Source organism: Aedes albopictus, chromosome 3, assembly GCF_035046485.1.
Source record: "Aedes albopictus strain Foshan chromosome 3, AalbF5, whole genome shotgun sequence".
Taxonomy (NCBI): domain Eukaryota; kingdom Metazoa; phylum Arthropoda; class Insecta; order Diptera; family Culicidae; genus Aedes; species Aedes albopictus.
In genome coordinates, this window is record NC_085138.1 from 49,518,141 (window position 1) to 49,544,828 (window position 26,688).

At 43.0% G+C, this 26,688-nt stretch overlaps 2 protein-coding genes across 7 annotated transcripts in view; one reads left to right on the plus strand and one right to left on the minus strand.

The window, feature by feature from the left end:
• The window catches only part of LOC115265398 (uncharacterized), a 52,443-nt gene extending 26,438 nt beyond the window's left edge, over nt 1-26,005 (minus strand). Inside the window, exon 1 of one of the 2 annotated variants that reach the window (XM_062855185.1) lies at nt 18,122-26,005. The gene's annotated coding sequence lies outside the window, so the exon portion shown is untranslated. Of the gene's footprint in view, nt 1-1,427; nt 1,564-18,121 lie in introns of those variants that run through there. The other variant, XM_062855186.1, reaches the window with a different exon arrangement.
• Nucleotides 1,548-18,120, plus strand: LOC109410397 (regucalcin). 5 transcript variants are annotated; one of them, XM_029870331.2, is made up of 4 exons: nt 1,548-1,677; nt 16,990-17,155; nt 17,224-17,791; nt 17,853-18,120. In XM_029870331.2, the coding sequence occupies exons 1-4, from the start codon at nt 1,603-1,605 to the stop codon at nt 18,049-18,051; spliced, it is 1,008 nt and encodes a 335-aa protein (XP_029726191.1). In that variant the 5' UTR covers nt 1,548-1,602; the 3' UTR covers nt 18,052-18,120. The 5 variants fall into 5 exon arrangements, with proteins under 5 accessions (XP_029726191.1, XP_019547024.2, XP_062711173.1 ...); XM_019691479.3 differs by lacking the exon at nt 1,548-1,677 and adding an exon at nt 1,701-1,937; XM_062855189.1 differs by lacking the exon at nt 1,548-1,677 and adding an exon at nt 2,118-2,136.
• Nucleotides 26,006-26,688: the final 683 nt, after the last annotated feature.

Genomic DNA, 26,688 nt, shown 5'->3' on the forward strand with positions numbered 1-26,688 from the left:
CTGGTTCGTAGATGTCTAGAGATGAGTGTAGACTTTTATTCATTTAGAAAAAAGTTAGTTTAGCCTTGTTTTTTAGGAATTTGCAATGTATTCCTCATTTAGCTGAACTCATTGGTACTAAACAATTGATTGCTAATAGGACTTCCCGTAAACTCTCTGTTTTAACATTTTTGTGGAGCCTTAGTTGGGAAGTGATGTAGCTAATCAGAACATTAAATAGTAAAAAAATGTTCATTTTGTGATGAAATAGTTATTTTGTGATAGGAATCACTTATTTCACATGAAATTGCATATCTTTAGGCGTTTAAGGGAAAATTTCAAAATTTAATTTTGCATTTAAAGTATGGAATTCACTAGTTGTAAGCTTTTAAACGCGTTATTCGGTTTTAGAAGAGCAAAATTAAGCTGAGAAGGATATTTCCCTTTCCAACCGATGCTTAATTGTGTACTGATCAATTTCGCCCCAAAGAGGCATTTCCATTTTTTTTTTATTTGACCCCGGATTACGGTACTGTACTTGTGTTTGTTTTGGAAAAAATACTTAATAGTAGAAACAACTAATTCCGATGGTTATTTCAAACGACTGAAATTGGTTAAAATCAACAAAAAACAGTTTGTTAACAACTATTTTTCATGTTTGTACTTCAACAACCATGTTTATTGTTTCAAACTAAAGCGTTTTTGCTCCTTGTTCAGCGGTTAGCGACGGTTAGGAACGGATAAATGCAGATTTTCCGGTTAAAAAACGATATGTCATTCCCCTTGATACAGACAGCAAGCACTGTCGAATAATTTGATTAGATACAATTTTAAATAATATTAATATTGTTTTAATTATCCTACTCCCAGATTACAGTTTGGATTTCAGAAAGAGGATGTCGTAAAACCACTTATTGTTAGTCTCACTGATCTATCACTGATAGCAGTGGGTAGCCGCGGGGTGGGGGGTGGTGTTTAGGGTTAAACCCCCCCCCCCCCAGAGCTAAAATTTCTGGAACAAATTTCCAGTATGAAACGCTTCGCTATGAAAAATTTTTTCGGCTGCGCCGCTATTTTGAGCCTACGGTCCTAATTAAGTGTACACATTTACGAAATGTGACTGTCAAATAAAAAATGGTATTATTTAACATCGAAAACCTTTCCCAGAGCGAATTTCTGGCTACGCCACTGACTGATAGGCACAAGTATTTTTTTTGCAAAACATCCCAACTGGGAACAAGCCTGCTTCTCAGCTTAATGGTCCTATACCCTTACACAGAAAGCTTCCTCATTCATTGATCAGTTAGTTTGCATGTGTATATTGTGTGACAGGCACAAAAATACTCTATGCGCAAGAAAATTAGGAAAATTTACGAAAAGTTCCTGGGCCAACTGGAAATCGAACAGGTCACCCTCAGCATGGTCATGCTGAACACCCGTGCGCTTACCTCATCGGCTATGGGCGCATTCACATGTAATCAATCTATTTATTCACAGGCACGTTCACGTATATACCTTAACAGTCTTTAATGACAAGCCATGAAAAAGTTTAGCATTTAATTCTTAAACCAAATGGAAAATTATTATCAATGAACAACGAACAAAAGGTTGAACCTAGGACGAATGCAGTTCAACAATCACATCCGCACGCTATTCGATCGCTGCCAACTGATCAGTTGCAAGTTCAACTTAGAACCAGTAAGTTCAGCAGCCATCCCACCGGATCCAAATCGCTTCTTTTTTTTTTTTTTTTTTGAAATAAAAGTTTCAAGTGCCATGACACAGTAGACTGCAGTTATCTACTGAGTTTGCTCTCTCCACGATACGTATAAGCTTGTTCATAGATATAAGCACCAAGCAAACAAAAGACAATCAGGATGCCGTTGTTGGGACGCAGAAATAGAACAACGGTTGCTACTGCATTCGCATTAGTTGCACTGCTGACCTTGATAGATACAGTAAGTACCGACCTACCTAGCTAGTAGCATCTCATCAATTAGCGGCGAGAGCTTTTCAGCTGAAGTCAAGCATATAGAGTTGTACACAGTTATCAGTGACAGACATTAGGGGAGACTGGGGAGACTTGATCCCTTTTTCTTAATTTACCTGAAACTTTAAGAATAAACACAAAACTAGATCCGATTTCCGTACAAAATGGTAGGTTAACATGTATTGCAAGTTAATACACAGAAGAAGGCCTTTAAATTATTGTTAAAGTTTTCAAAACTGTGTTTTTATGGAGGCATGTCTTATGATGTATTTTTCAAAAATGGGTGACACTTGATCCCCCTTTCAGCACATGGTTTATTTAAAGGGAAAATCATTCCAGAGTCTTCCTATTCATTTTCTTTTCGAGTTTTCTTGTATTTTCGATGAATATGGAGTGTTTGAAATTGTAAGATTTCCTTGAATTTTTAAGAATATGCCGTATTTTCAAAATGGGGAGACTTGATCCCCCTTTTTTTGGTTTGTACTAAAGTACTAATTATCTGACACATTTTATCGTTGAATAGACTAGAATTCCAAGTAAATAGAGGCTTCCGAATGGAATTTTATTTTTCACATGTATAATGTGTGTGTAATCCTCGAGGGATCAAGTCTCCCCATGTCACTGTTGTGTATACTAAGCTGAATTAATTAAAATATGTGAACAACAGCCTTATTTGGATAAATAAGTTTGAAAGTATTTTATTTAAACTATGTGCTGTGAAATTTTGACACAATTTGGTTCAATTTTCACAAAGTTATTGAGATTTTTCGGAATCGCCTAAAAGATTTCTGAAGGACTGAAAACAAACCATCAGCCGTTAAAAAATAATGCAATGTACAATCGAAATCACTTGTAGCCAAAACATTGTCGTTTGTCCAGGAGTAGTTTTGGAAAAATTATGCTAGAAGAAAAATGTTTTTAATTCCGAGAAAATATGGGGGGAACAAGTCTCCCCAGGGATCAAGTCTCCTCAGTCTCCCCTAATCAAAGGCTGTATACAATTAGGTACCAAAAGTGAGTGTGATAATGGGCTATTAGAAGAGAAAGATGAGGAAAGTTCATCGTCAAGTTCAATGATAATGATTTCGTTACACTACTAGATTGGATTTCTTTTGAGATTTATGAACTGCTACATTCGAAAATCTAGTTGAAAGAAGGCGGTTGAGTTGTGAGCTGATTGGTGGCTAGTAACATTGTTCAGTGAAGATCCGAACTTAAAGGTATACGATTCATCAAAGATTTTGGTAAAATCGTTATGTTATTCGCATCTGTGCAATAGGTATCGGCATCTGCTTTGCATGCATTGTTCAGCAGACGGAACCTATCAACAAATCAGTCAAAGGTTGTGTAATTAAACAAATATACCGAGATAGCAAAAGCGGAAAAGTACAATTCAGAGGTGTAATCATAGCACATATGCATATGTGAAACCAATTTACAACCACAAGAAACCGTTGATAACGTGTGGAGTAGATGTGAAGATTAAATACATCGACATAAGGATACCAAAAGAATATTAAAGTAAGGTGGAGAAAAAGCGCAAGAGCTACAAGAGTATATTTTAAAGTTATGGAGTTCGAACCGAAGTGTTTTTTTTCGGGTGGCAAAGTTGTTCGACATTTTATTTTTTGATAAGTGTTTCACTGCAAAACATATGGAAATTGATTAAGATTTCAATCGCATTATGCGATTTACACAGTGTACTTTGTGTATTCTCGCTTTTGGCGTTTTCCAATCAATAACTGTTGGGGAAGATTTTACAGTTCGGACGGAAAATGAACAATCCTGATAGCGGGTCCGTTTGACACAGCTTCAAAGCTAGAAATTTTATTTGCATGTTAATTTTAAGCATATTTAGGAATAAGTTTTACTCACATTTGGTGTTCTTTTACAAATTCTAGGTTATTTTTGTCCTCACTGTGTTCTTCGTTGTAATTCTACCTGTGATAATAGTTCTAAGTTTAGGTCAACAAATTCAATCGTGTATTACACATTTTTACCTTTAGAAAGCACAAATAGTAAATAAATTCAAGTAGAATAAGTTTTCAAATTAGTTTTAAGTTTAGTAATCTTTAGCTTTAGCTACAACTTTGTTGCTACACTGGTGATCTCAAAAAACTGTTTTCCTTGCTAGTGCCCAATGACAGTTCTTCATCAGCCGTCAACGCATGACGGATGATTATTGCGAAGGGCGTACCGTGTACTCACTCCTTCGAGTTCGAAAAACTGCACAGTGGTTCGCCAACATCCCCCCGCCCGTGTAGTTCCGGTACGCCAGTCTCCGGTACTTCTGGCTCGTCTTTCGGCACCCCTTTTACCTCCAGTAACGCCAACTTCGTTGCTGGCCGGTTGACCAGTCCTCGTGCTGTTTGCACAACTGCTCTGCGCACCTGGCCATCCTTCCCTGATAGAACTTCTACCACTCTTCCACGAACCCATCCGTTCCGCTTTCCTTCTTCTACCACGACAACCAGATCCCCTGGTTTCAGTGGCCTCACTGGCTGGAACCACTTGGTACGTCGTGTCAACGTGGGAAGATATTCGCGGACCCAGCGAGTCCAGAAAGTATCGACGAGATACTTCGACAACTTCCAGCTGTCTCTTAGTGGTGCCTGCTCCTTCTCAATATCCCGACTTGGTTGATTGATGCCTTGCGTTCCGTATAGCAGGAAATGATTGGGCGACAGTGCTTCCTGGTTCACATGATCCAGCGGGACGTAGGTCAGTGGCCTGGAATTCACGATGGACTCTGCCTCCAGAGCTATTGTTTCCAGGACTTCGTCACTGGGGTGGCGAGGATGATCTGCAATTGCCGACATTGCCACCTTCACTGACCTCACCAAGCGCTCCCATGATCCTCCCATGTGGGGGGCGAGTGGGGGGTTGAAAAGCCATCGTGTGCCAGAGTTCGTAAAGGTTGTTGCACAGCACTCTCCGATCGCACGAAGTTGTTCCCGAAGCAGGTTGTTCGCGCCCACAAAATTGGTTCCGTTGTCGGAACAGAAGGTTGCGGGAGACCCTCTGCGCGCAACGAATCGACGGATGGCCATGACACACGACTGCGTTGATAAGCTGTGGACCACCTCGAGGTGCACGGCCCTGATAGACAGGCACGTAAAAAGGGCTATCCATCGTTTAACCGTGCTACGTCCTTGCTTCACGAAAACAGGCCCAAAATAGTCCACTCCGGTATGAGTAAACGGTCGGATGAACGATGTTAGCCGAATTTCAGGTAATGGCGCCATCATTGGTTCCTGGGGAGTCGCTTTCCGCACACGGCAATGCTGACATTGTTTGGCTACCTTCGATACAACCGAACGGAGTTTTGGTATCTGGAAACGTTGTCGCAATTCATTAAATACCGTCTCCTTGTTTCCGTGTAGAAAACGGATGTGGTAGCTTTCCACAAGCAGTTCCGTTACCCGATGTTCCTTCGGGAGGAAGATAGGGTATTTCAGGTCCGTGGATACAACAGGGGCTGCAGTTATGCGACTGTTCATCCGCAGCACTCCGTTGCTGTCCAGCATCGGTGACATGTTGAACAGGACGCTCGATCTCTCCAACTTCCGAGGTTCTTCGCGAGGATGTTCTTTGTTGTACAAAAGCGTAGAGTATTCCTCCGGGTATGCTTCTCTTTGTACTTGTCTCCACAGCAGTGTTTCCGCACTCAGCAGCTCTTCCTGCACCAACGGTCCATTCACCTTCAGGCTAAGGAACCGTTTGACCGCTCTGATAACGTAGGCTGTAGCTCGTACTAATCTTGTCCATTTGGAAAATCTCTCGACAGCTACGATGAACGGTGGATGCAGCTTTCGATGGTGCAAGAACGATGATCGCATGTCTTCCGTTGTTACGAAATCCTCCGATGTATGTTCAGCCCATTTTTCCGTCGGGTCGGATAGAAAACTTGGGCCGGAGTACCACCAATCTTCTGGGTTAAAACTTGGTCCATCCTTCCACTTCGTTGCCTGATCGGCAACATTCAGTTTCGAGCGAACCTTCCTCCACTCTCCGATGTTGGTCGTTGTTAGAATTTCTCCAACTCGAAATCCGACGAACTGATGGTAACGCCGCGTTTCAGACCTCAGCCACGCCAAGACCGTTGTAGAGTCTGTCCAGAGATATCGTGCCGATATAGGGATTGTTAGAGCCTTGCATATGGTGTCCAGTAAACGGCTCCCGATAAGAGCCGCTTGCAATTCCAACCGTGGAATGGATAACGGTTTCAGCGGCGCTACTTTCGTCTTCGCCGCTATCAGCGTACATCGTGGGATCCCGTTATCGGAACTTCGCAGGTACGCAACGCAAGCGTATGCATTTTCGCTGGCATCCACAAACATATGGATCTCGGCGCCATTGCATACTGATCTATTACCAGAGAAGAAACACCTTGGCACGCCAACTTCGTTGATCTTCAGCAGCAGTCCGCTCCATCTACGCCAGTCTTCTAGTATTTCGCCACTAATCGCTTCGTCCCAGTCTAAGCCTTCTCTCCAGATGCGCTGCATGATTAACTTGCCGTGCACTATGAAATGCGCTACCAAACCCAACGGATCAAAAAGAGACATTATGGTCCGTAAGACTTGGCGCTTCGTAGGCGTCGTGTTGTTCAGCACAATGTTCCGTACTTCTTCTTTCAGATCCAACTCGAACGTGAAGATATCCTCCTCCGGTTTCCACACCATTCCCAAAACTCTTTCGACGATCGACTCCAATTTGACTAGCTTTTGTTTAGCTTCGCTGACTTCTCCGATGCGCTCGAGAACTGCAGGTGAATTTGATGCGAAATTCCGGATCTCCATTCCAGCCATGGCGTGAACGTGTTTCACATCTTCGATAAGCTCCACTGCTTCTTCGACCGTATCAACACTATCCAAAAAATCATCCACGTAGTGGTTTTCGACGATGGCACGGGCTGCCTCAGGATATTGCTGTTTGTAGTCCTCTGCGTTCCTATTTTTCAGGTACTGAGCGATGCAAGGTGAGCACGCAGCGCCAAACGTGGCGACATCCATCACGAAGATCTGCGGAGGTTCTTCAGGGTGCTCCCGGAAGAGAAATCGTTGTGCCTGTCTGTCCTCTTGCCGAATTCGGAATTGGTGAAACATTTCTTTTATGTCTCCGCTAAAGGCTACGCTTTTTTGGCGAAAACGCAGCAGAACAGATGGTAGCGCTGTTAACAGATCCGGCCCTTTCAGCATCAGGTCGTTGAACGAAACACCTTCTGATCGGGCTGCAGCGTCCCAAATAAGACGGACTTTTTCCGGTTTGCGTGGATTTCTCACCACCCCCAGTGGCAAGTACCATACCCGGCCCGGTTCTGACGATTCCAACTCGGCAGCGGTAATTCGATGAGCGTATCCTTTGGCCACATACTCCTGAATCAGTTGCTTGACTTTCTCTCGTAGCTGCTCATCTTTCGCCAGCTTACGCTCCAGAGCTTCCGCTCTACGGACTGCCATACTGTAGCTATTCGGAAGGGAAGGTTCATCGTTTCGCCATAACAGGCCAGTTTCCAGCCTACCGTCGATCCTTCGGGTAGTTTTCTGTAATATCTCCAACGCTCTCTTGTCTTGTTCTGATAGTGGGCTCTGGTTGACGCTCGCTTCATCGACCGCCATAAACTGCCTGAACAGATTGTGTAAATCCGTGTCTGCGCCGTGTAACTCTTGGTGCGTGTGCACGTACTCTACTGGACTACTACCGACGGTATGTCTTCCGAAGAGGCTCCATCCGAGCCGCGTTTTGACCGCGACCAGCTCTCCGTTTCTACTCTCTCGACTTTTCAGTGTACTGATCAGCTTAGCGTTATTTACACCGATGATGAGACGAGGAACAGCACTGGTGTAACTTGACAAAGGAAGCTTTCTGAGGTACGGATGACCCAGACAAAGTTCCTCGTAATCCACCGTTTGGCTTGGCAGTTTTAGTTGGCCAACCGTCCTTGCCTTCAGTGGGAACATGTTTGCTATGTTGTGCCCGGAAATAGCGACATTGACGTGCTGGGAATCTTTCTCGATCCTCGTAATATCTCCAGTCCAGCCCAGACACAACGGCTCAGCCGGTCCCACTGCACCCAGTTGTTTGGCTACCTCTGCTTCCATCATCGTCGATGAAGATCCATCATCCAAGAACGCGAAGACCTCTACGCTGTTTCCGTTGTAGTGCAGCGTCACGGGAAGGTAACGCATCAAAGCACAAGAGGTAACGGAATGGTGGTTTTGATGAACGATGTTTCTTTCCGTCGGCGTTGATGTTGGAACTGTTCCAGTCTGCACCTTGGCCAGGTGTAGTAAAGCGTGGTGACGCATGCGGCAGTCTCCAACACCACATTCTTGTTTTGAACGACAAGGCCATGAACGATGAGGGATCAAGCATATTCTACACAGCCCTTTTTGTCGCAAAACCTTCCATCTTTCGTCTACACTCAGTCGCTTGAAGTCTGGACACTCAGCAACACGATGGTCTGTCTTGGAGCAGTGCACGCAGGGCTTGACGGTGGGGTTACTTGATTCAGTCCCAGACAACCCCGATGTATTTGATGAAGATTGATGTACGAACAGCTTCTCCTTCGCCGCTCTTTCTCGTTTCGGCTTCTCCTGCTTCTCCACCGGCTGTTGTCCTATACCAGTCAGGAGAGTCACGTCGCTGGCCATCGTAACAAGGTCCTTCATGAAGTCGTTGAAGGTCGCCAAATTCACTGTGTGGTAGTGACGCTTAAAGGAAGCCCACTGTAGTTTCAGAGTCGGCGGAAGTCTGTCTACCAGCTCTTGCAGCAACATTGGGTTGCTAATATGCTGATGTTGTTGGGCTAGTATCATGTGTTCCACCATGTTCCCCACGCCCATTCCGAACTTGATCAGGGTTTTCAGGTCATCACCCCTGGGTGAGGGTATTTCGCGCATCCGCTTCAGAAGGGAATGGATAATCACTTCCGGTCTGCCATACAATCGCTCCAGGGTTGCCAGCACGTAGGGAACTGACTCCGGAATCAGCAATCGACTTCTCACGCTTTCCAACGCATGTCCACGTAAACATCGTTGGAGTCTCGCCAGGTTCTCAGCGTCGTTATAGCCGCAAGCCTCTGTCGAGTTGTTGAAGGAACTCAGGAAAAGCGGCCAGTCCTGTGGATCTCCAGCAAACACGGGCAACTCTTTCGGAATCACTTGGCGAGCGGCCAGTTGCTCTGCTGTAGGTCTCGGTGCTCGACGAGGTTGCGATTGGCTCGAATTCTGCCATTGCCCACGCTGATCCATCCCGTGCTGAGGGTTTGGTTGTGTCGTTGGTTCCGGGTATGTCTGATGTACCGGAAGGGTTTCCAATCTAGACGAGTTCGGGAGAGCCCCTCGCTGATAGCCTGTAGACGACAAATACTCCGTAGAATTCAGAGCATAATCTGGTTGGCCGTACGTTGATTGGTATTGGATCGGTGGCTGATATCCGATTGCTCCAAGATGCGGAACCGATGGCCACGCTGGATTCCATGTTGCTGCCGTTGGTTTCCTCGCAAAGTTCTCGTATCCGGGGGGAGGCTGAATCACAGAGTGGTCTCTAGCACTTGTCACTGTACACTGTTCACGACCGGACGGTGGTTGTACTTCTTGACGATCGGGCACACTGTACTGTTGTTGTCCCACCGGAGGCACAAACAAACGATTCACTTCACTACTGTGACCGGGCACACCGACGGACGATTTCGGAACACTCAACTGATTCTGACCGGGAAACGGTTGCATCGCGGCTGGTTTTGATTCGCAAGACTGCGCGGATTTTGACGACGGTATTTGACCCATTATATTCAACCCCGGGGGAGGTTCACCCGATGTTGGTACAGTGCCCAGGGAATGATTTAGTGCTAAATGACCCTGACCTGCTCCTAACTGATTTCCTGGCTTGGCTAGATTGTTATGGCTTTGTCTATGCCCTGACTGTCTACCTACGTTTTGTTTTATTGTTGGTATTGAAGGCGTGCTGGTTTGACCTACTTCTGGTATAGGTTGCAATCTGACGTGCAACGTACTAACGCTAGTTCTCACCTGGCTCTCTGTAGACAAACCTGAACCGGTAGGTGACGCACCTCGTACACCACCAGCGCGTGACGTCATACCTGCGTTGGTCCTCGTATGGGCTGCTCTTGCCTTCTGCGGTACCCGTTCTTCGGACTCCAGTTCACCAGTAACAAACACTCCAGTATGCTTGCGGGATGACGGAATAGCCCCGGCGGACGTGTCCACCTCCGTGCCATGGTGGGACATAGGTTCTTGGGCTGCTACTGTGAATTCCGTAGAACGAAACCGCTGCTCTGCAAGAACGTTGCTGACGCTCGTCGTCATGTTCGATTCAATTTCTTGGCCGCCTTCGGCCGATGCGTATTGCAGCACTTCTTCGGGGACAACTGTTGATGCGTTTTGGTCTTCGGCTTCATCTGCTGGACTACGCAGGGTTCCATCTGGCCTTGTGGATACGATTTGAGCCGACGTGGTAGCTACTTGACTGTTCACTCCATCTGTCTGACTCGATGCACCGACCCACTTCCTGAGCCTATCGCGGATTTGCCTGGAACTCACCCTGCTCTTGACGCTGCGAAGCTCATCCTCATCCTGCAGTTGTGCGTCTAGTATGGCAAACTGTTGCTTCTTGAAATCCTCCTCGACCTGACGCCGCAGTCGCTGAAACTTCTCGGCGTCTTCGAGTTCCCTGAGACGGTTTTGTTTCTCCTTCTCAAGCTGTTGCACGTACCCGTCACAGCGGTCACACTGGACCAGATTATCGGCGTTGTTCGGTCTGTTGCACATTATACAGTGGCTGTCCGATGGATCCATTGTTCCTTTGTTCGGATGGCAACCACATGTGCTTCGAAACAATCGCAAATCTTTGAAGATTTTTGTTGGGGAAGATTTTACAGTTCGGTCGGAAAATGAACAATCCTGATAGCGGGTCCGTTTGACACAGCTTCAAAGCTAGAAATTTTATTTGCATGTTAATTTTAAGCATATTTAGGAATAAGTTTTACTCACATTTGGTGTTCTTTTACAAATTCTAGGTTATTTTTGTCCTCACTGTGTTCTTCGTTGTAATTCTACCTGTGATAATAGTTCTAAGTTTAGGTCAACAAATTCAATCGTGTATTACACATTTTTATCTTTAGAAAGCACAAATAGTAAATAAATTCAAGTAGAATAAGTTTTCAAATTAGTTTTAAGTTTAGTAATCTTTAGCTTTAGCTACAACTTTGTTGCTACACTGGTGATCTCAAAAAACTGTTTTTCCTTGCTAGTGCCCAATGACAGTTCTTCATCAGCCGTCAACGCATGACGGATGATTATTGCGAAGGGCGTACCGTGTACTCACTCCTTCGAGTTCGAAAAACTGCACAGTGGTTCGCCAACAATAACGATCTGGTTTTATTGCTGTTGTTCTTTGTTGTACTGTGATTGTAAAGAATTTAATCTTACCTAGTTTGGGTAGCGACTAGCTACGGTTAGGATAGCTCAGATCAATCTTCAGCATAAAAGACCAGCAACGATCAATCTTTGCAGACTTATGCAGAAAGGTACAGCCTTAAGTGGCGTTAGTCCAAAAACCTTACTTTCGTAAGGGGAACTTCTATCGAGGAAACATTGTGAACCCGATGTATGCTACTTTCAGTAAGTAAAAATGAAATATCAAACTCGCGTACCATGCCTCGAGTATGTGTGCTTGTCAACAACGCAATCGTTGCTACATTTGTCTCTGAATTAGCCACCAGAGACGTATGTGCTGTTACAACCTTGGAAACTGTAGAGAAAATGTGTTGGTTAAAATAGTTCACAGTGTTGGGTGCGAAGAACTAGTCAAAGGTATTTAAAAAAAAAAACAAAAACAGTTCCCATTAAAACGAAAGAATCATCATTTTTCATTAGACGTGTAGCTGTGGTACAAGATCCCTTCCAAGATTCCTTCCACTGAGACTGCACGAAAAGCTCTCAGCAGCACGAATGTGTTCTAGTACGTTTCTGAGGAAACTGATGGAATGAAAAGGCGCGAGAATCAAGACCGGGCGCGCATAGGTCAGTTTTGAGACAGACGTTAACGAGAATAGTTCGATTGTAAAAGATTGGTGGAAAAAAATCGACGCGAGATCAGTTCAGTGGTGAAACGTGGTGAACCAATTCTTAAGTGAAATAAAATGGAAAAAGCCGACAATGGCACAGTCGGGGATACCGCAAGCGCTCCCATTCGAAAGTAAGTAACAACTTCTAATTGATTTAATCTCGGCCAATTTGTTAACATTCTTAAAATTCATTCGAAAAAGTGTACGTTGTGAAAGTTTAAAATCAAAGATGGCGTAGCAATTCTCACGAAGGTTACTTATGCAGAAATTCGATAACGATTATTCTGGCCCATTTTTAGTTGGGGCAGATGAGTTAAGTATAAATTGCGATAAATTTTTGGAATGAGACGCCTTTAGATTCAATTTAAAGCCTAATTAAAAAAACGAGATTGTGTAAAATCAAGATGGCGTCCGTTTGGACGGATCAGATGACAAACTCCAACCTTGTTCGGATTGGAGCGACAAATTCCAATCTAGATCGATTGTTACATTCCGTAGCGAGCGTTTTACCCGGATGGGTCATGAGACAAAACCCAATCTAGTTCGGATTGGTGCGTTCCGTAGCGAGCGTTCGACCCGGATGGGTCCTGGGACAAAATCCAATCTAGTTCGGATTGGTGCGTTCCGTAGCGAGCGTTCGACCCGGATGGGTCCTGAGACAAAACCCAATCTAGTTCGGATTGGTGCGTTCCGTAGCGAGCGTTGGACCCGGATGGGTTCGGAGACAAAATCCAATCTAGTTCTGATTGGTGCGTTCCGTAGCGAGCGTTCGACCCAGATGGGTCATGAGTCAAAACCCAATCTAGATCGATTGTTACGTTCCGTAGCGAGCGTTTGACCCGGATGGGTCATGAGACAAAATCCAATCTAGTTCGGATTGGTGCGTTCCGTAGCGAGCGTTCGACCCGGATGGGTCCTGAGACAAAACCCAATCTAGTTCGGATTGGTGCGTTCCGTAGCGAGCGTTGGACCCGGATGGGTTCGGAGACAAAATCCAATCTAGTTCTGATTGGTGCGTTCCGTAGCGAGCGTTCGACCCAGATGGGTCATGAGTCAAAACCCAATCTAGATCGATTGTTACGTTCCGTAGCGAGCGTTTGACCCGGATGGGTCATGAGACAAAATCCAATCTAGTTCGGATTGGTGCGTTCCGTAGCGAGCGTTCGACCCGGATGGGTCCTGAGACAAAATCCAATCTAGTACGGATTGGTGCGTTCCGTAGCGAGCGTTCGACCCGGATGGGTCCTGGGACAAAATCCAATCTAGTTCGGATTGGTGCGTTCCGTAGCGAGCGTTCGACCCGGATGGGTCCTGAGACAAAACCCAATCTAGTTCGGATTGGTGCGTTCCGTAGCGAGCGTTGGACCCGGATGGGTTCGGAGACAAAATCCAATCTAGTTCTGATTGGTGCGTTCCGTAGCGAGCGTTCGACCCAGATGGGTCATGAGTCAAAACCCAATCTAGATCGATTGTTACGTTCCGTAGCGAGCGTTTGACCCGGATGGGTCATGAGACAAAATCCAATCTAGTTCGGATTGGTGCGTTCCGTAGCGAGCGTTCGACCCGGATGGGTCCTGAGACAAAACCCAATCTAGTTCGGATTGGTGCGTTCCGTAGTGAGCGTTGGACCCGGATGGGTTCGGAGACAAAATCCAATCTAGTTCTGATTGGTGCGTTCCGTAGCGAGCGTTCGACCCGGATGGGTCCTGAGACAAAATCCAATCTAGTACGGATTGGTGCGTTCCGTTGCGAGCGTTCGACCCGGATGGGTCCTGGGACAAAATCCAATCTAGTTCGGATTGGTGCGTTCCGTTGCGAGCGTTCGACCCGGATGGGTCCTGAGACAAAACCCAATCTAGTTCGGATTGGTGCGTTCCGTAGCGAGCGTTCGACCCGGATGGGTCCTGGGACAAAATCCAATCTAGTACGGATTGGTGCGTTCCGTTGCGAGCGTTCGACCCGGATGGGTCCTGGGACAAAATCCAATCTAGTTCGGATTGGTGCGTTCCGTAGCGAGCGTTCGACCCGGATGGGTCCTGAGACAAAACCCAATCTAGTTCGGATTGGTGCGTTCCGTAGCGAGCGTTCGACCCGGATGGGTCCTGAGACAAAACCCAATCTAGTTCGGATTGGTGCGTTCCGTAGCGAGCGTTGGACCCGGATGGGTTCGGAGACAAAATCCAATCTAGTTCTGATTGGTGCGTTCCGTAGCGAGCGTTCGACCCAGATGGGTCATGAGTCAAAACCCAATCTAGATCGATTGTTACGTTCCGTAGCGAGCGTTGGACCCGGATGGGTCATGAGACAAAATCCAATCTAGTTCGGATTGGTGCGTTCCGTAGCGAGCGTTCGACCCGGATGGGTCCTGAGACAAAATCCAATCTAGTACGGATTGGTGCGTTCCGTAGCGAGCGTTCGACCCGGATGGGTCCTGGGACAAAATCCAATCTAGTTCGGATTGGTGCGTTCCGTAGCGAGCGTTCGACCCGGATGGGTCCTGAGACAAAACCCAATCTAGTTCGGATTGGTGCGTTCCGTAGCGAGCGTTGGACCCGGATGGGTTCGGAGACAAAATCCAATCTAGTTCTGATTGGTGCGTTCCGTAGCGAGCGTTCGACCCAGATGGGTCATGAGTCAAAACCCAATCTAGATCGATTGTTACGTTCCGTAGCGAGCGTTTGACCCGGATGGGTCATGAGACAAAATCCAATCTAGTTCGGATTGGTGCGTTCCGTAGCGAGCGTTCGACCCGGATGGGTCCTGAGACAAAACCCAATCTAGTTCGGATTGGTGCGTTCCGTAGCGAGCGTTGGACCCGGATGGGTTCGGAGACAAAATCCAATCTAGTTCTGATTGGTGCGTTCCGTAGCGAGCGTTCGACCCAGATGGGTCATGAGTCAAAACCCAATCTAGATCGATTGTTACGTTCCGTAGCGAGCGTTTGACCCGGATGGGTCATGAGACAAAATCCAATCTAGTTCGGATTGGTGCGTTCCGTAGCGAGCGTTCGACCCGGATGGGTCCTGAGACAAAACCCAATCTAGTTCGGATTGGTGCGTTCCGTAGCGAGCGTTGGACCCGGATGGGTTCGGAGACAAAATCCAATCTAGTTCTGATTGGTGCGTTCCGTAGCGAGCGTTCGACCCAGATGGGTCATGAGTCAAAACCCAATCTAGATCGATTGTTACGTTCCGTAGCGAGCGTTTGACCCGGATGGGTCATGAGACAAAATCCAATCTAGTTCGGATTGGTGCGTTCCGTAGCGAGCGTTCGACCCGGATGGGTCCTGAGACAAAATCCAATCTAGTACGGATTGGTGCGTTCCGTAGCGAGCGTTCGACCCGGATGGGTCCTGGGACAAAATCCAATCTAGTTCGGATTGGTGCGTTCCGTAGCGAGCGTTCGACCCGGATGGGTCCTGAGACAAAACCCAATCTAGTTCGGATTGGTGCGTTCCGTAGCGAGCGTTGGACCCGGATGGGTTCGGAGACAAAATCCAATCTAGTTCTGATTGGTGCGTTCCGTAGCGAGCGTTCGACCCAGATGGGTCATGAGTCAAAACCCAATCTAGATCGATTGTTACGTTCCGTAGCGAGCGTTTGACCCGGATGGGTCATGAGACAAAATCCAATCTAGTTCGGATTGGTGCGTTCCGTAGCGAGCGTTCGACCCGGATGGGTCCTGAGACAAAACCCAATCTAGTTCGGATTGGTGCGTTCCGTAGCGAGCGTTCGACCCGGATGGGTCCTGAGACAAAATCCAATCTAGTACGGATTGGTGCGTTCCGTTGCGAGCGTTCGACCCGGATGGGTCCTGGGACAAAATCCAATCTAGTTCGGATTGGTGCGTTCCGTTGCGAGCGTTCGTCCCGGATGGGTCCTGGGACAAAATCCAATCTAGCTCGGATTGGTGCGTTCCGTAGCGAGCGTTCGACCCGGATGGGTCCTGAGACAAAATCCAATCTCCAAGCTCTCAGCAGCACGAATGTGTTCTAGTACGTTTCTGAGGAAACTGATGGAATGAAAAGGCGCGAGAATCAAGACCGGGCGCGCATAGGTCAGTTTTGAGACAGACGTTAACGAGAATAGTTCGATTGTAAAAGATTGGTGGAAAAAAAATCGACGCGAGATCAGTTCAGTGGTGAAACGTGGTGAACCAATTCTTAAGTGAAATAAAATGGAAAAAGCCGACAGAAACCTCAACACTAAATACGTCTATTGTTCGATTTATCTACCGCATGAATTCCCTACAGATGCTTTCAAACAAGTCATCGCATACTGCACTTCAAAAGACCTTCCACTAATTGTTGGCAGTGATGCTAATGATACCAATATCATGAGGGGCAGCTTACACATTTACTTGAGAGGTTCCAGTTTGATGACATACTTATTATTTTTTTCACGGAAAGGCGAAGCCGTAATGGTGTTCGACCTTTGCGTATTTTCGATGTTGAAATTGGTATGACTGATCAGGTAAAGTGCGTTGGAGTTATTCTTAGAATCAAGAAGCCTGAATGTCCGTCGGGCAATACTGGCGAAAGTTTGGTAAAACTTGGGGTCCCTAATATATCAAATAGATTCACACAACTGTTGTTCGACCAGCATTAATCAATGGATGTCTTGTGTGGTGAAAAAAGGGCGATTTGAGAACAATCTTATCATAGTTAGGCTTAGGCCATCTCCAAAGATGTGCTTAATGGCAATGTCTGGAGCGTTCTTTTCAACTCTCACTATAGGTACTCTGTTTACTACACTACACTATGGGTACTATACAATTATTCTGCGATTGAGAAGGTTTTGGGCAGAAGCATTTATATTGTTATTGCCAAATAGATTTTGATGATGTTTGTCAGCAAGAATGGTTTATAGAAGATTCACCAAAAAGAAAACATATAAATGTCTCAAGTATATGTACTGTTTGATTGCAGATGGCAGCAGAACACACAGTACATCAGCTTCCAAGCCCACTCTCCACGATCGGTGCCAAGACCGTCTGGGATGTAGACAGCCAGAGTCTTTACTACGTGGACATCAACGTGGCAGCCATTCGACGCTACGACTACGCCGAGAATAAAACTTACAGCTGTACAGTAGGTAATTGTTCGTTTGATTTTTTTCATATGTTCACAACACGTAAACGTATTTTCTGTTCTCCCAAAAAGATGGCGTTAATCCTATTGCTCCGGTTATTCTGGTGCAAGGGAATCCCAATCACTACGTCGTAGGATCTGGCAACAAGTTGCTCCTGGTTAACTGGGATGGTCGCTCCGAAAAGGGGACACTTGTCAAAACAGTGTACGATTTGGGTGAGTCGGAAAAGCATACGCGCTTCAACGAGGGCAAGGTAGATCCCAAGGGACGGTTGTACGCCGGAACCATGCAACTCGAATCACTAGGCGATATCTTCCAATCGAAGGAAGGCAAACTGTACCGTTTCGATGGCAAAACTGGAGGAGAGTTCCACATGGTGAAGGATGGAATCGGTATTTCGAATGGGCTGGCATGGATTCAGTGTACGAACAAGTTGTACTATATTGATACGGCTGCCTTGGACATTAAGGAGTTTGATGTACTGGAGAATGGAGATTTGGAGAATGAGACTGTTATGTATGACTGGCGAGTGAATGGGGAAGGACCAGGCTACTTTGGCGATGGAATGACTAACGATGAAGAAGGAAATTTGTACGTTGCCACGTGGGGTGGATCGAAGGTGCAGAAGATCAATCCCAGGTTTGTAAAATTATAGTTTCAAATGGATTACAGTTATTCACATGAAATTTCTCATTTTCAGAACGAAAAAAGTCGAACTGGAAATCGAAATTCCGGCAAAATATGTTACAACGCTTGCCTTTGGTGGTCCCCAGTTGGACGAGCTGTTTGTAGCCACAGCTAATATAGGCACTCAAGATCCGCCGGCTGGAGCGCTTTTTAAAGTAACCGGACTAGGTGTTCGGGGTTTACCAATGACGAAAATGATGTTAAAGGATTGAAACATATCATATCAAAATGCATCATATACACAAAAAGGACAAATATTCAATAAAATGACATATTACTCACCTTTCCCGTCCGATTAATGCCTGAGTGTCCTCTGCTGTACGTAAGAGACGTCTCCACTTTACTTGGTCCATGTGTGTGTGCGGCCGCAGATCATCCTTTTCGTAATCGATCCATCTCACTTGCTGCGAACCACGTCCTTTTTTATACGTGAATATTAACATAGACTAATTCTTCACAAAAAGCGCACCACGGTCGTTTTACACTGTTCACACTCAGAAATAAGGTTATTCATAAAATTACTGTTTTTCAGTCATTTCATAACTAAATCCTGTTTATGCATACAGATTTCTAATAAACATTATTTTGGTGCATATATTTTGTAATTAAAATGCATAAATGCATAATTTTCAGACACCTGTACGGCGCAACTTACAAGAAAAGCAGCAGTTGTTATAAATTTCCATGTTCGGTAAATTTTTTAAAGTTTGCATATTTATCTAGAAATATCTATAAAATTGTTATTACACCTACGAGAAGTTCCGCATAATGGATGCAGTATAATGTGGGAAGAGCTTTCGGAAAAGTGACGCGGTGAGTAAATCAAATTATTTCGATCCCTTAATTTTTCTTGAACACGAAGTCTGGTGAGTTTCTCATGATTGATTACATCATATTATCGTCGCACCACCAAATCGAAGTCGTCGCTAGAAGCACATGCGAAGTTGCAGCTGCGAAGTAAATTTTAATCTCTTTTTTTCTGTTGCGCATCATTAAGCTAATTAAGAGCAACAATATGCACTAATCCAAATTGAGTTGCGACATTTCTAAGTAGGTTAAAAATCAATTTTCGCACGTTCGGTCACTTCGTATTTCGACCAAAAGCATAATATTCTTTACAGAGCAAGAATCACCGTGGCCACGCTCCTGTTGGACATGGACATGTGAACTCGGAGCATTGATCGTGGAGCTGGCAACTGATCTATAGGACCCTGCAGGTCCTAAGGAAAGTGAAGTATCCCCAGCACAACCGTTCCGGATTGTTAAATTATTGAACTTTGTCAAACATGGTACATTTTATTTGTAATATAAACTTATGGTTTAAGCTTGAAACGACTTTTGTTTGAATTTGGCTGCCGATAAATTGAATCACTATTTTGAATTGAAATTCCTAGAAACTACTTACTTAAATGTATACATAAAATGCATAAAATTTAGAAAAAAAAAAACCGGAACAACTTTTTTTAAAAATACTAAAAAATATGCATTTTGAAAACTAAATCTATATATATAAAAATGAGTTTGGAATCCCTTTGAGGCAACAAAACTCACAAATGGCTGAACCGATTAGTATGGCTCTTGCACGGTTTGATTCGTTTTCATGGTGGCTGTGTTTATATGTACAAAAAGTTACGAAAATCATCTAGAAAAGTAACAGAATTGAAAAATAACTGATTTTCTATGAGCTGGGAAGGAAATCAACACGACCGAAATGAAATCAATCTAGAGTGTGGTGCTATTTTGAGCTCAACAGTTGTCAAACCACAGCTAGTAGTATATAGTTTTGCTTAACTAATTTATGTTTAGTCAACTAATGCATGAACCCAGTCGAACCGCTATTTTGCATAGAAAATATTCACTAATGACTTTATTTATTTCTGAGTGCAGATTGCACTCGAGAACCATTTTTCACCAAACCTCGTGATTCGCCTTTGTCACCTTCCGTCTTCTACCTGCATTTCGGCGTAGCTGGTACACAACACCTTCCATACGAAAATTCCAAGGTTGCGTTGTAAATTTTGTAAATCGGTAAATCATTTATTTCGATTTGTAAGTATTGGCTTCCGCTAGGTCAATCCGGAGTACCACAGAGACTTCCCGACTCGTCGCCAGAAGGAGAGTGAATGAATGAGACAGAATCTCCTTGAATAAATGAGACAAAATCTCTTAACAAATTGTGTTTCATTGGATTCTGAGATGATTATGACCTTCACTGGTTTAGTTTTTGATAACAAAAGGCACTGAAAAAAAAATCGTTTGTTAGAAATATTCCGAATACGATTTGGGGCGAAATTCGTCATCCTCCGCCTGATTCCATTCCAATGGTATCTTTTCCAAGATCAACCAGCGGAGCTTAGTGAAAGAAGCGCTCAAGTTAGGAATGAAACGGCTGAGGTATGTAACCATCCCAATGAACCGATGCAATTCCGTTCTACTTGCGGGGACCGGGTAGTGTTTGATCGACGAAATCTTGGTGTAGTCGGGTTGTAATCCTTCAGTTGAGAGAACAAATCTTTCCAATTGGGTTTTTAAATTAGGAAAAATTTGTTGATTTTTTGGTTTTATACGAAAGAGCACCTTTTTCTGAGTCACTATATTTTTTTCAGATTTTTAGAACTCTGTTTTGGTACTTAAAATCAATTTCAAAGAGATTTTTTGAAATCACCTTTTGACAGCTGGGCAACTGTTTGACAGCTCCGCCCAGTACAAACTGTGACGAGGGGTGATTCGACAAATCGCTCCCATACAAATTTCAAATTGATTTTTAACTGGGTTCCTGGACTCCAAAATTCATGAAAATTTGGATTTCGGCTTAGTTTGACATGCAGAGACTGTCCCAAAAAAAATCGATGTTCAAAAAGTCAAGGTGCTCAACCTTTAATTGAAAGATATGCATATTTGAAGCATTTTTGTAGAACATTTCGATTTTCTAAAAAATCATTTAGAGGTTCCGCTAGGGCGATTTTTGAAAAATGGCCTTTTTTCATGAAAAGTCTCAAAAAAATCATTTTTTCGTAATATTTTTTCAACTTATGAATTTTTTCAATATTTTTGTATTTTTCTATGGACCTCTAGGCATTCTTAAAGGGGATAAGTTTTTTGAATATTGTATTTATATTGACGGCAGAACCATTTTTATGTTGATAAAAAATCTATTTTTTGAGAATTTTTCATCTAAATTTGAGAAAAAAATACACGCACGATTTTTATTTTCAATTTTTAAAATTTTATCTGATAGTACTATTTGTATGCGTCATTTCTCTAAAAAAAGATTTAAAATATATTGTCTAGAAGCTGAGATATTAAGGTTTTAGTAAAAGGACAATTTTTTCAAATTTTTGCAAAACTTTGGATATTTGGAATATTGTAAGGTCTTTTTGACACTCCCATGTTCGTAAATTAAAAAAAAAAGTTTAAAAAACAGCTTTCCTTGTTGGATGATCAAGCTAGTTTAAATATGGATATTTTATTCTGGGCTGGTAGGCAGTAGATTCATGAAGAGCTTTCTGAATAACTACAAATATGACGGGTATTGTGGTTACTGGCAGCAACGCATTTAGTTCGAGATTACGTCGTGGAACTCCCGACTACTTCACCCTTTTTTTCTGAAATAGGAACGACCATTCCATGCAGAGATTCTAAAATATTGATAAAATCAATAAAAAACCATAGTTAAGTCATGATTTTTACTGAAAACTTGAACTTAAAATATTATAGACAAACTTAAGCTTTTGTACAAATACGCGAATTTCTGAATCTCATAAATTGCAGATTCAATAGATATATTTGTTTTTCTTAATATCTGTGTAATTTCTCAATTAAATACAGGGGATAGACAAAATGATCGGGACAGGCAAAATTTTCACTTTCCAAAAAATGTTCAACTAGCTGTAACTTTTCGAAAAGTGCATCGAATATTTTCAAATTTTTACTGTAAGTTCTTCAACTAGTTGTGTATCAGTGGACAAAATTTGGAAAAGATCGGACAATTCTTCACGAAGTTATAAAGATTTTTGAAAAAGATAAAATTATCCGATAGCCAAATTTGAGCCGTTATATCTCCGGATTCAATGAACCGATTGCAATGAAATTTTGACCATTCATGACTTATATAATGAACTCTGAAAAACATTCAACTTAACTTGAAATTTTTAACAAGCGAAAAAGTTATAGCGATTTTATTTTTTCCATGATTTTTTAGTAAATTGATCTATTTTTAATATGCATCCCATTACTTTTTCAATTTATTGGCGGCTATGTTGTTACTTTCCTTCAAAGCGCATTTATATATAAGTCAATTAGAGGGAAACTAAATGAACTCTAATTTGAATCTTGAATTTTGAAACGATGTTGATGTTTTGGATAATTTGGTGTTTTTTTTAGAAAAATAATCTAATCGTTATAACTTTCTTCCGTGTTAAGAATATTAAGTCAAGTCAATGGTTTTTCATAGCTCATTATATAAGTCATAAATGGACAAAATTTCATTGCATTCGGTTCATTAAATCCGGAGATATAACAGCTCAAAGTTGGCTCTCGGATAATTTTACCTTTTTCAAAAATCTTTATAACTTCGTGAAGAATTGTCCGATCTTTTCCAAATTTTGTCCACTGATACACAACTAGTTGAGGAACTTACAGTAAAAATTTGAAAATATTTGATGCACTTTTCAAAAAGTTACAGCTAATTGAACATTTTTTGAAAAGTGAAAATTTTGCCTGTCCCGATCATTTTGTCTATCCCCTGTATAATTGCAAATAATTTGGATAGAATATGTACATATGTAATTTTAGTAAATGGATAATTTTTCAAATTTTTGCAAAACTTTGTATATTTGGAATATTGTAAGGTCTTTGTGACACTCCAATGTTCGTATATTAAAAAAAAGTTAGAAAAAACAGCTTTCGTTGTTGGATGGTCTAGCTAGTTTACACATGGATCTTTTAATCCAGGGTGATTGGCAGTAGATCCATGCAGAGCTGTTATCTGAATAACTACAACAATGACGGGTATCGTGGTTACTGGTAATAACGCATAAATTTCGATATTATGTCGTGGAATTCTCGACTATTACACCCCTTTTCTGAATTGTAAAAACTATTTCATGCAGAGGTAATATAATAGTGATGAAATAATTAAAAAAATAGCTAAGGTAAGTCAAGACTGATTTTAAAAAAACTTAGAAAATAATAGACAATAATAGCCTTTCGGGGAAATACGCGATCTTATTATTCCTAAACGTCATGATTTTTAGACCTAACGATATTTTTTATTGATTTTATCAATATTATATAATCTCTGCATGGAATGGTCGTTCCTATTTCAGAAAAAAAAAAAAGGGCGCAGTAGTAAGGAATTCCACGACGTAATCTTGAACTAAATGCGTTGCTACCAGTAACCACAATACCCGTCATATTTGTAGTTATTCAGAAAGCTCTTCATAAATCTACTGCCAACTAGCCCAGAATAAAATATCCATATTTAAACTAGCTTGATCATCCAACAAGGAAAGCTGTTTTTTTTTAACTTTTTTTTTAAATTTACGAATATGGGAGTGTCAAAAAGACCTTACAATATTTCAAATATCCAAGGGGTTGGTCATTCAGCACACTTCATTTGTGCCGTGATTTTTTAGCGTGTGCCAATATGTGCCTAAACTGTGCCGGTTATTTTTCAGTGTGTGCCGAAGTGTGCCGAACGTGCCGGAGGTGTGCCGAATGTGCCCAGTGGAATATTTTCTTAGAATGTTTTTGCGCTAATTATAATCCTGTCTATTTTTGGCGAATGTTATTGGTCTAGTCGGTGTTTACCGACAAAATTCCACCCAGAACACTCGTCTAGAATCTGTATGAAGGGATTTTTTGCAATCGTAAGTATAATGACAGTTTGATTCCATACCGCAAAGTTGGATTTCTATGTTGTGCCCATGTGTGCCGGATTGTGCCGGCATGTGTGCCGAGATGTGCCGGCATGTGTGCCGGGCACAATGTGCCGAATGACCAACCCCTTGCAAATATCCAAAGCTTTGCAAAAATTTGAAAAATTGTCCATTTACTAAAATCCTAATATCTCAGCTTCTAGACAAGATATTTTAATTCTTTTTTTAGAGAAATGACGCATACAAATAGTACTATCAGACAAAATTTTAAAAATTGAAAATAAAAAATCGTGCATGTATTTTTTTCTCAAATTTAGAGGAAAAATTCTCAAAAAATAGATTTTTTATCAACATAAAAATGGTTCTGCCGTCAATATAAATACAATATTCCAAAAACTTATCCCCTTCAAGAATGCCTAGAGGTCCATAGAAAAATACAAAAATATTGAAAAAATTCAGAAATTGAAAAAATATTACGAAAAAATGATTTTTTTGAGACTTTTCATGAAAAAAGGCCATTTTTCAAAAATTGCCCTAGCGGAACCTCTAAATGATTTTTTAGAAAATCGAAATGTTCTACAAAAATGCTTCAAATATGCATATCTTTCAATTAAGGGTTGAGCACCTTGACTTTTTGAACATCGATTTTTTTTGGGACAGTCCAGACATTGCAGATTCAGAATATCGAATTATCTCAACGCCGTTAAAGAAGCCAATTTCTCCTTCGATTTCTGATTCCTCCGACTGTTCGCTGTATTCTTCATCTGTATCGCTTCCGTCCGAAGTGTCCTCGTTTATCTTGTTCACTCTGCGCGTATGGCTCCGTTTCGACGAACTGGATCGATTCTTCCGGCAAACCTTTTCGAAATGGTTTTTTCCTGCACATTTCTTGCACTTTTTTTTCCGTAGGCTGGGCACGAACCTTTTGTGAAGACATGCCAGTCTCCACAGAACTTACACAAACGCGCCTTCGATGACGATGCTTTCAACTTGTTTACTTCCGCCATTTTGTCTGACGAGAGCGTTTAGACGTGCTTCGCAGTAATTTCTTCCACGCGGCACAGATCTGTCGCCTTCCCCGAAGTGAGATCTGCCATGGTTAGAATCTTTGTCCTGAGATGTAGCCACTTGTTAGAAGTTGCCAGCTTGTAGGTGATCATTTCCGCTTCTAGACCTCCGAACTTTCCTGGTTTCGCCAGAGTCTTCAAACGGGCGGTATAGTCGTCGATACTTTCCTCGGTTGCCTGATTGGCCCTGGAGAACTCCAGCCTATCCACGATAATATTCCTGGTACGGGTCACCTTGGTCTTCATTGCTGCCAGCACAGTATCCGGTGATACTCTGTCCGCTGCTGTCAGCAGGTCGAAATTGGAAAATTTCTTCAGAGCCTCGGTGCCCACGACCGACAGCAGGATGCACATCTTTTTCGCCTTTTCCGTGGCCGGCCATTCATCCATGCCAACCGCGGTGCAATAATTCTTCCAATTATCCTTGAAAACCGAAAAGTTCTCGTCCATGTCCCATGCTTTCTTTACGCAATCACTAACGCGACTACGGGTTTTACGATGCCCGACGATTAACTAGGTTTTTTCCGAACTTTATACCGCGAAAACTTCTGACACCATGTTACGGATATGGTACAGAAGAAAAGACTCGGTGTGTCCATGTGTGTCTGTTCGTTACAAAGAGCTTTATTCAACTGAACTAGTCTACACACGGAAGCTAATGCTATGAATAACAATGTGAAGTGTGCGTTAAGGGTTTGAAGAGTATGAAGGGTGCAAGGCAGTATGCACTATACTACTGCACTATACTACTATGCAACTCATTGCAAGATTTGAGCAGGTCCTCAAATGTGGAAACCCATCGCTAATCCCATGTCGCGTCCTTATTTTCCATTCCCGTTTAGATAGCACCGGTGTGAACCTGAGTGCTGCGAATAGAAACGGTTTCATTTTTCAAGCTAGCCAACACACACCTACACACTCCCGGCACACAGCTTGTAAACACGCATGAGCGTTCAATTTTCTTGCAACCACCTCTCTCAGCTCGGTTGTCAAACACGCCGTCGCGACGCTGTTCGGAAATGGTAAACATGATCAATCCACCAATATTCCAATTTTGTTCTCGTGTTCAAAGTTTATTATTTTTCATTCGCGATGGAAATTTGATGGATAGTTGTTACAAAACCAGCTAAAATAGGCTCAAAACAATGTTCATCCTTTTACTCGCTTTCCAACGGCTTGACAGCGGCAAATGGCGTGACAACAATTTTGATTATATCCGCAGCACCTAGATAACAATACCACACCGAGAAAAATTTCTACTCAGTGGCTGCGTTAGTCTTACTCAGAAATCGAAAAATCCTTTGTTTTCTTACTCAGTTTCCGTTAAAAGTGGGACAACCCATTGCCAATGGGTTGTCCCACTTTTAGCCGAAACTGAGTAAGAAAACAAAGGATTTTTCGATTTCTGAGTAAGGCCAACTCAGTCAATGAGTAGAAATTTTTCTCTGTGCACAATACTCTTCAATCAATCCCCAAGGTTCAACAAGCATAACCTCCATATTCAATGTTTGGCTCCCGCTGAGAGAGCAGGTGTGAACATGGGTCCCTATCTAGGGCCCGGAAATAGGGATAGGGACCCAGATAGGGACGCCCGTGGCGATGCTCTAAGGATGGGTTAATTTCTACCTAGAGTGACTGGAAGGGAGAGTGGCGTCAACGTCAAAATTGGAACAGCGATCATCTGTCAAATCCATACAAATTCCCGTTCCAAACGAGCAGGAGACCTGTCAAAATTGGAACATGACGCCACTCTCCCTTCCAGTCACTCTATTTCTACCCATTTTTATCTCAGGTTCGTTTCTCGATGAAAAGGCCTTTTGCCATTGACTGCCCCTTCGAGTGATTGTTTTCGTTATCCGCGTGTTGCTGACAGCGAGAAACGTCAAATTGCGTGGCTGTCTCT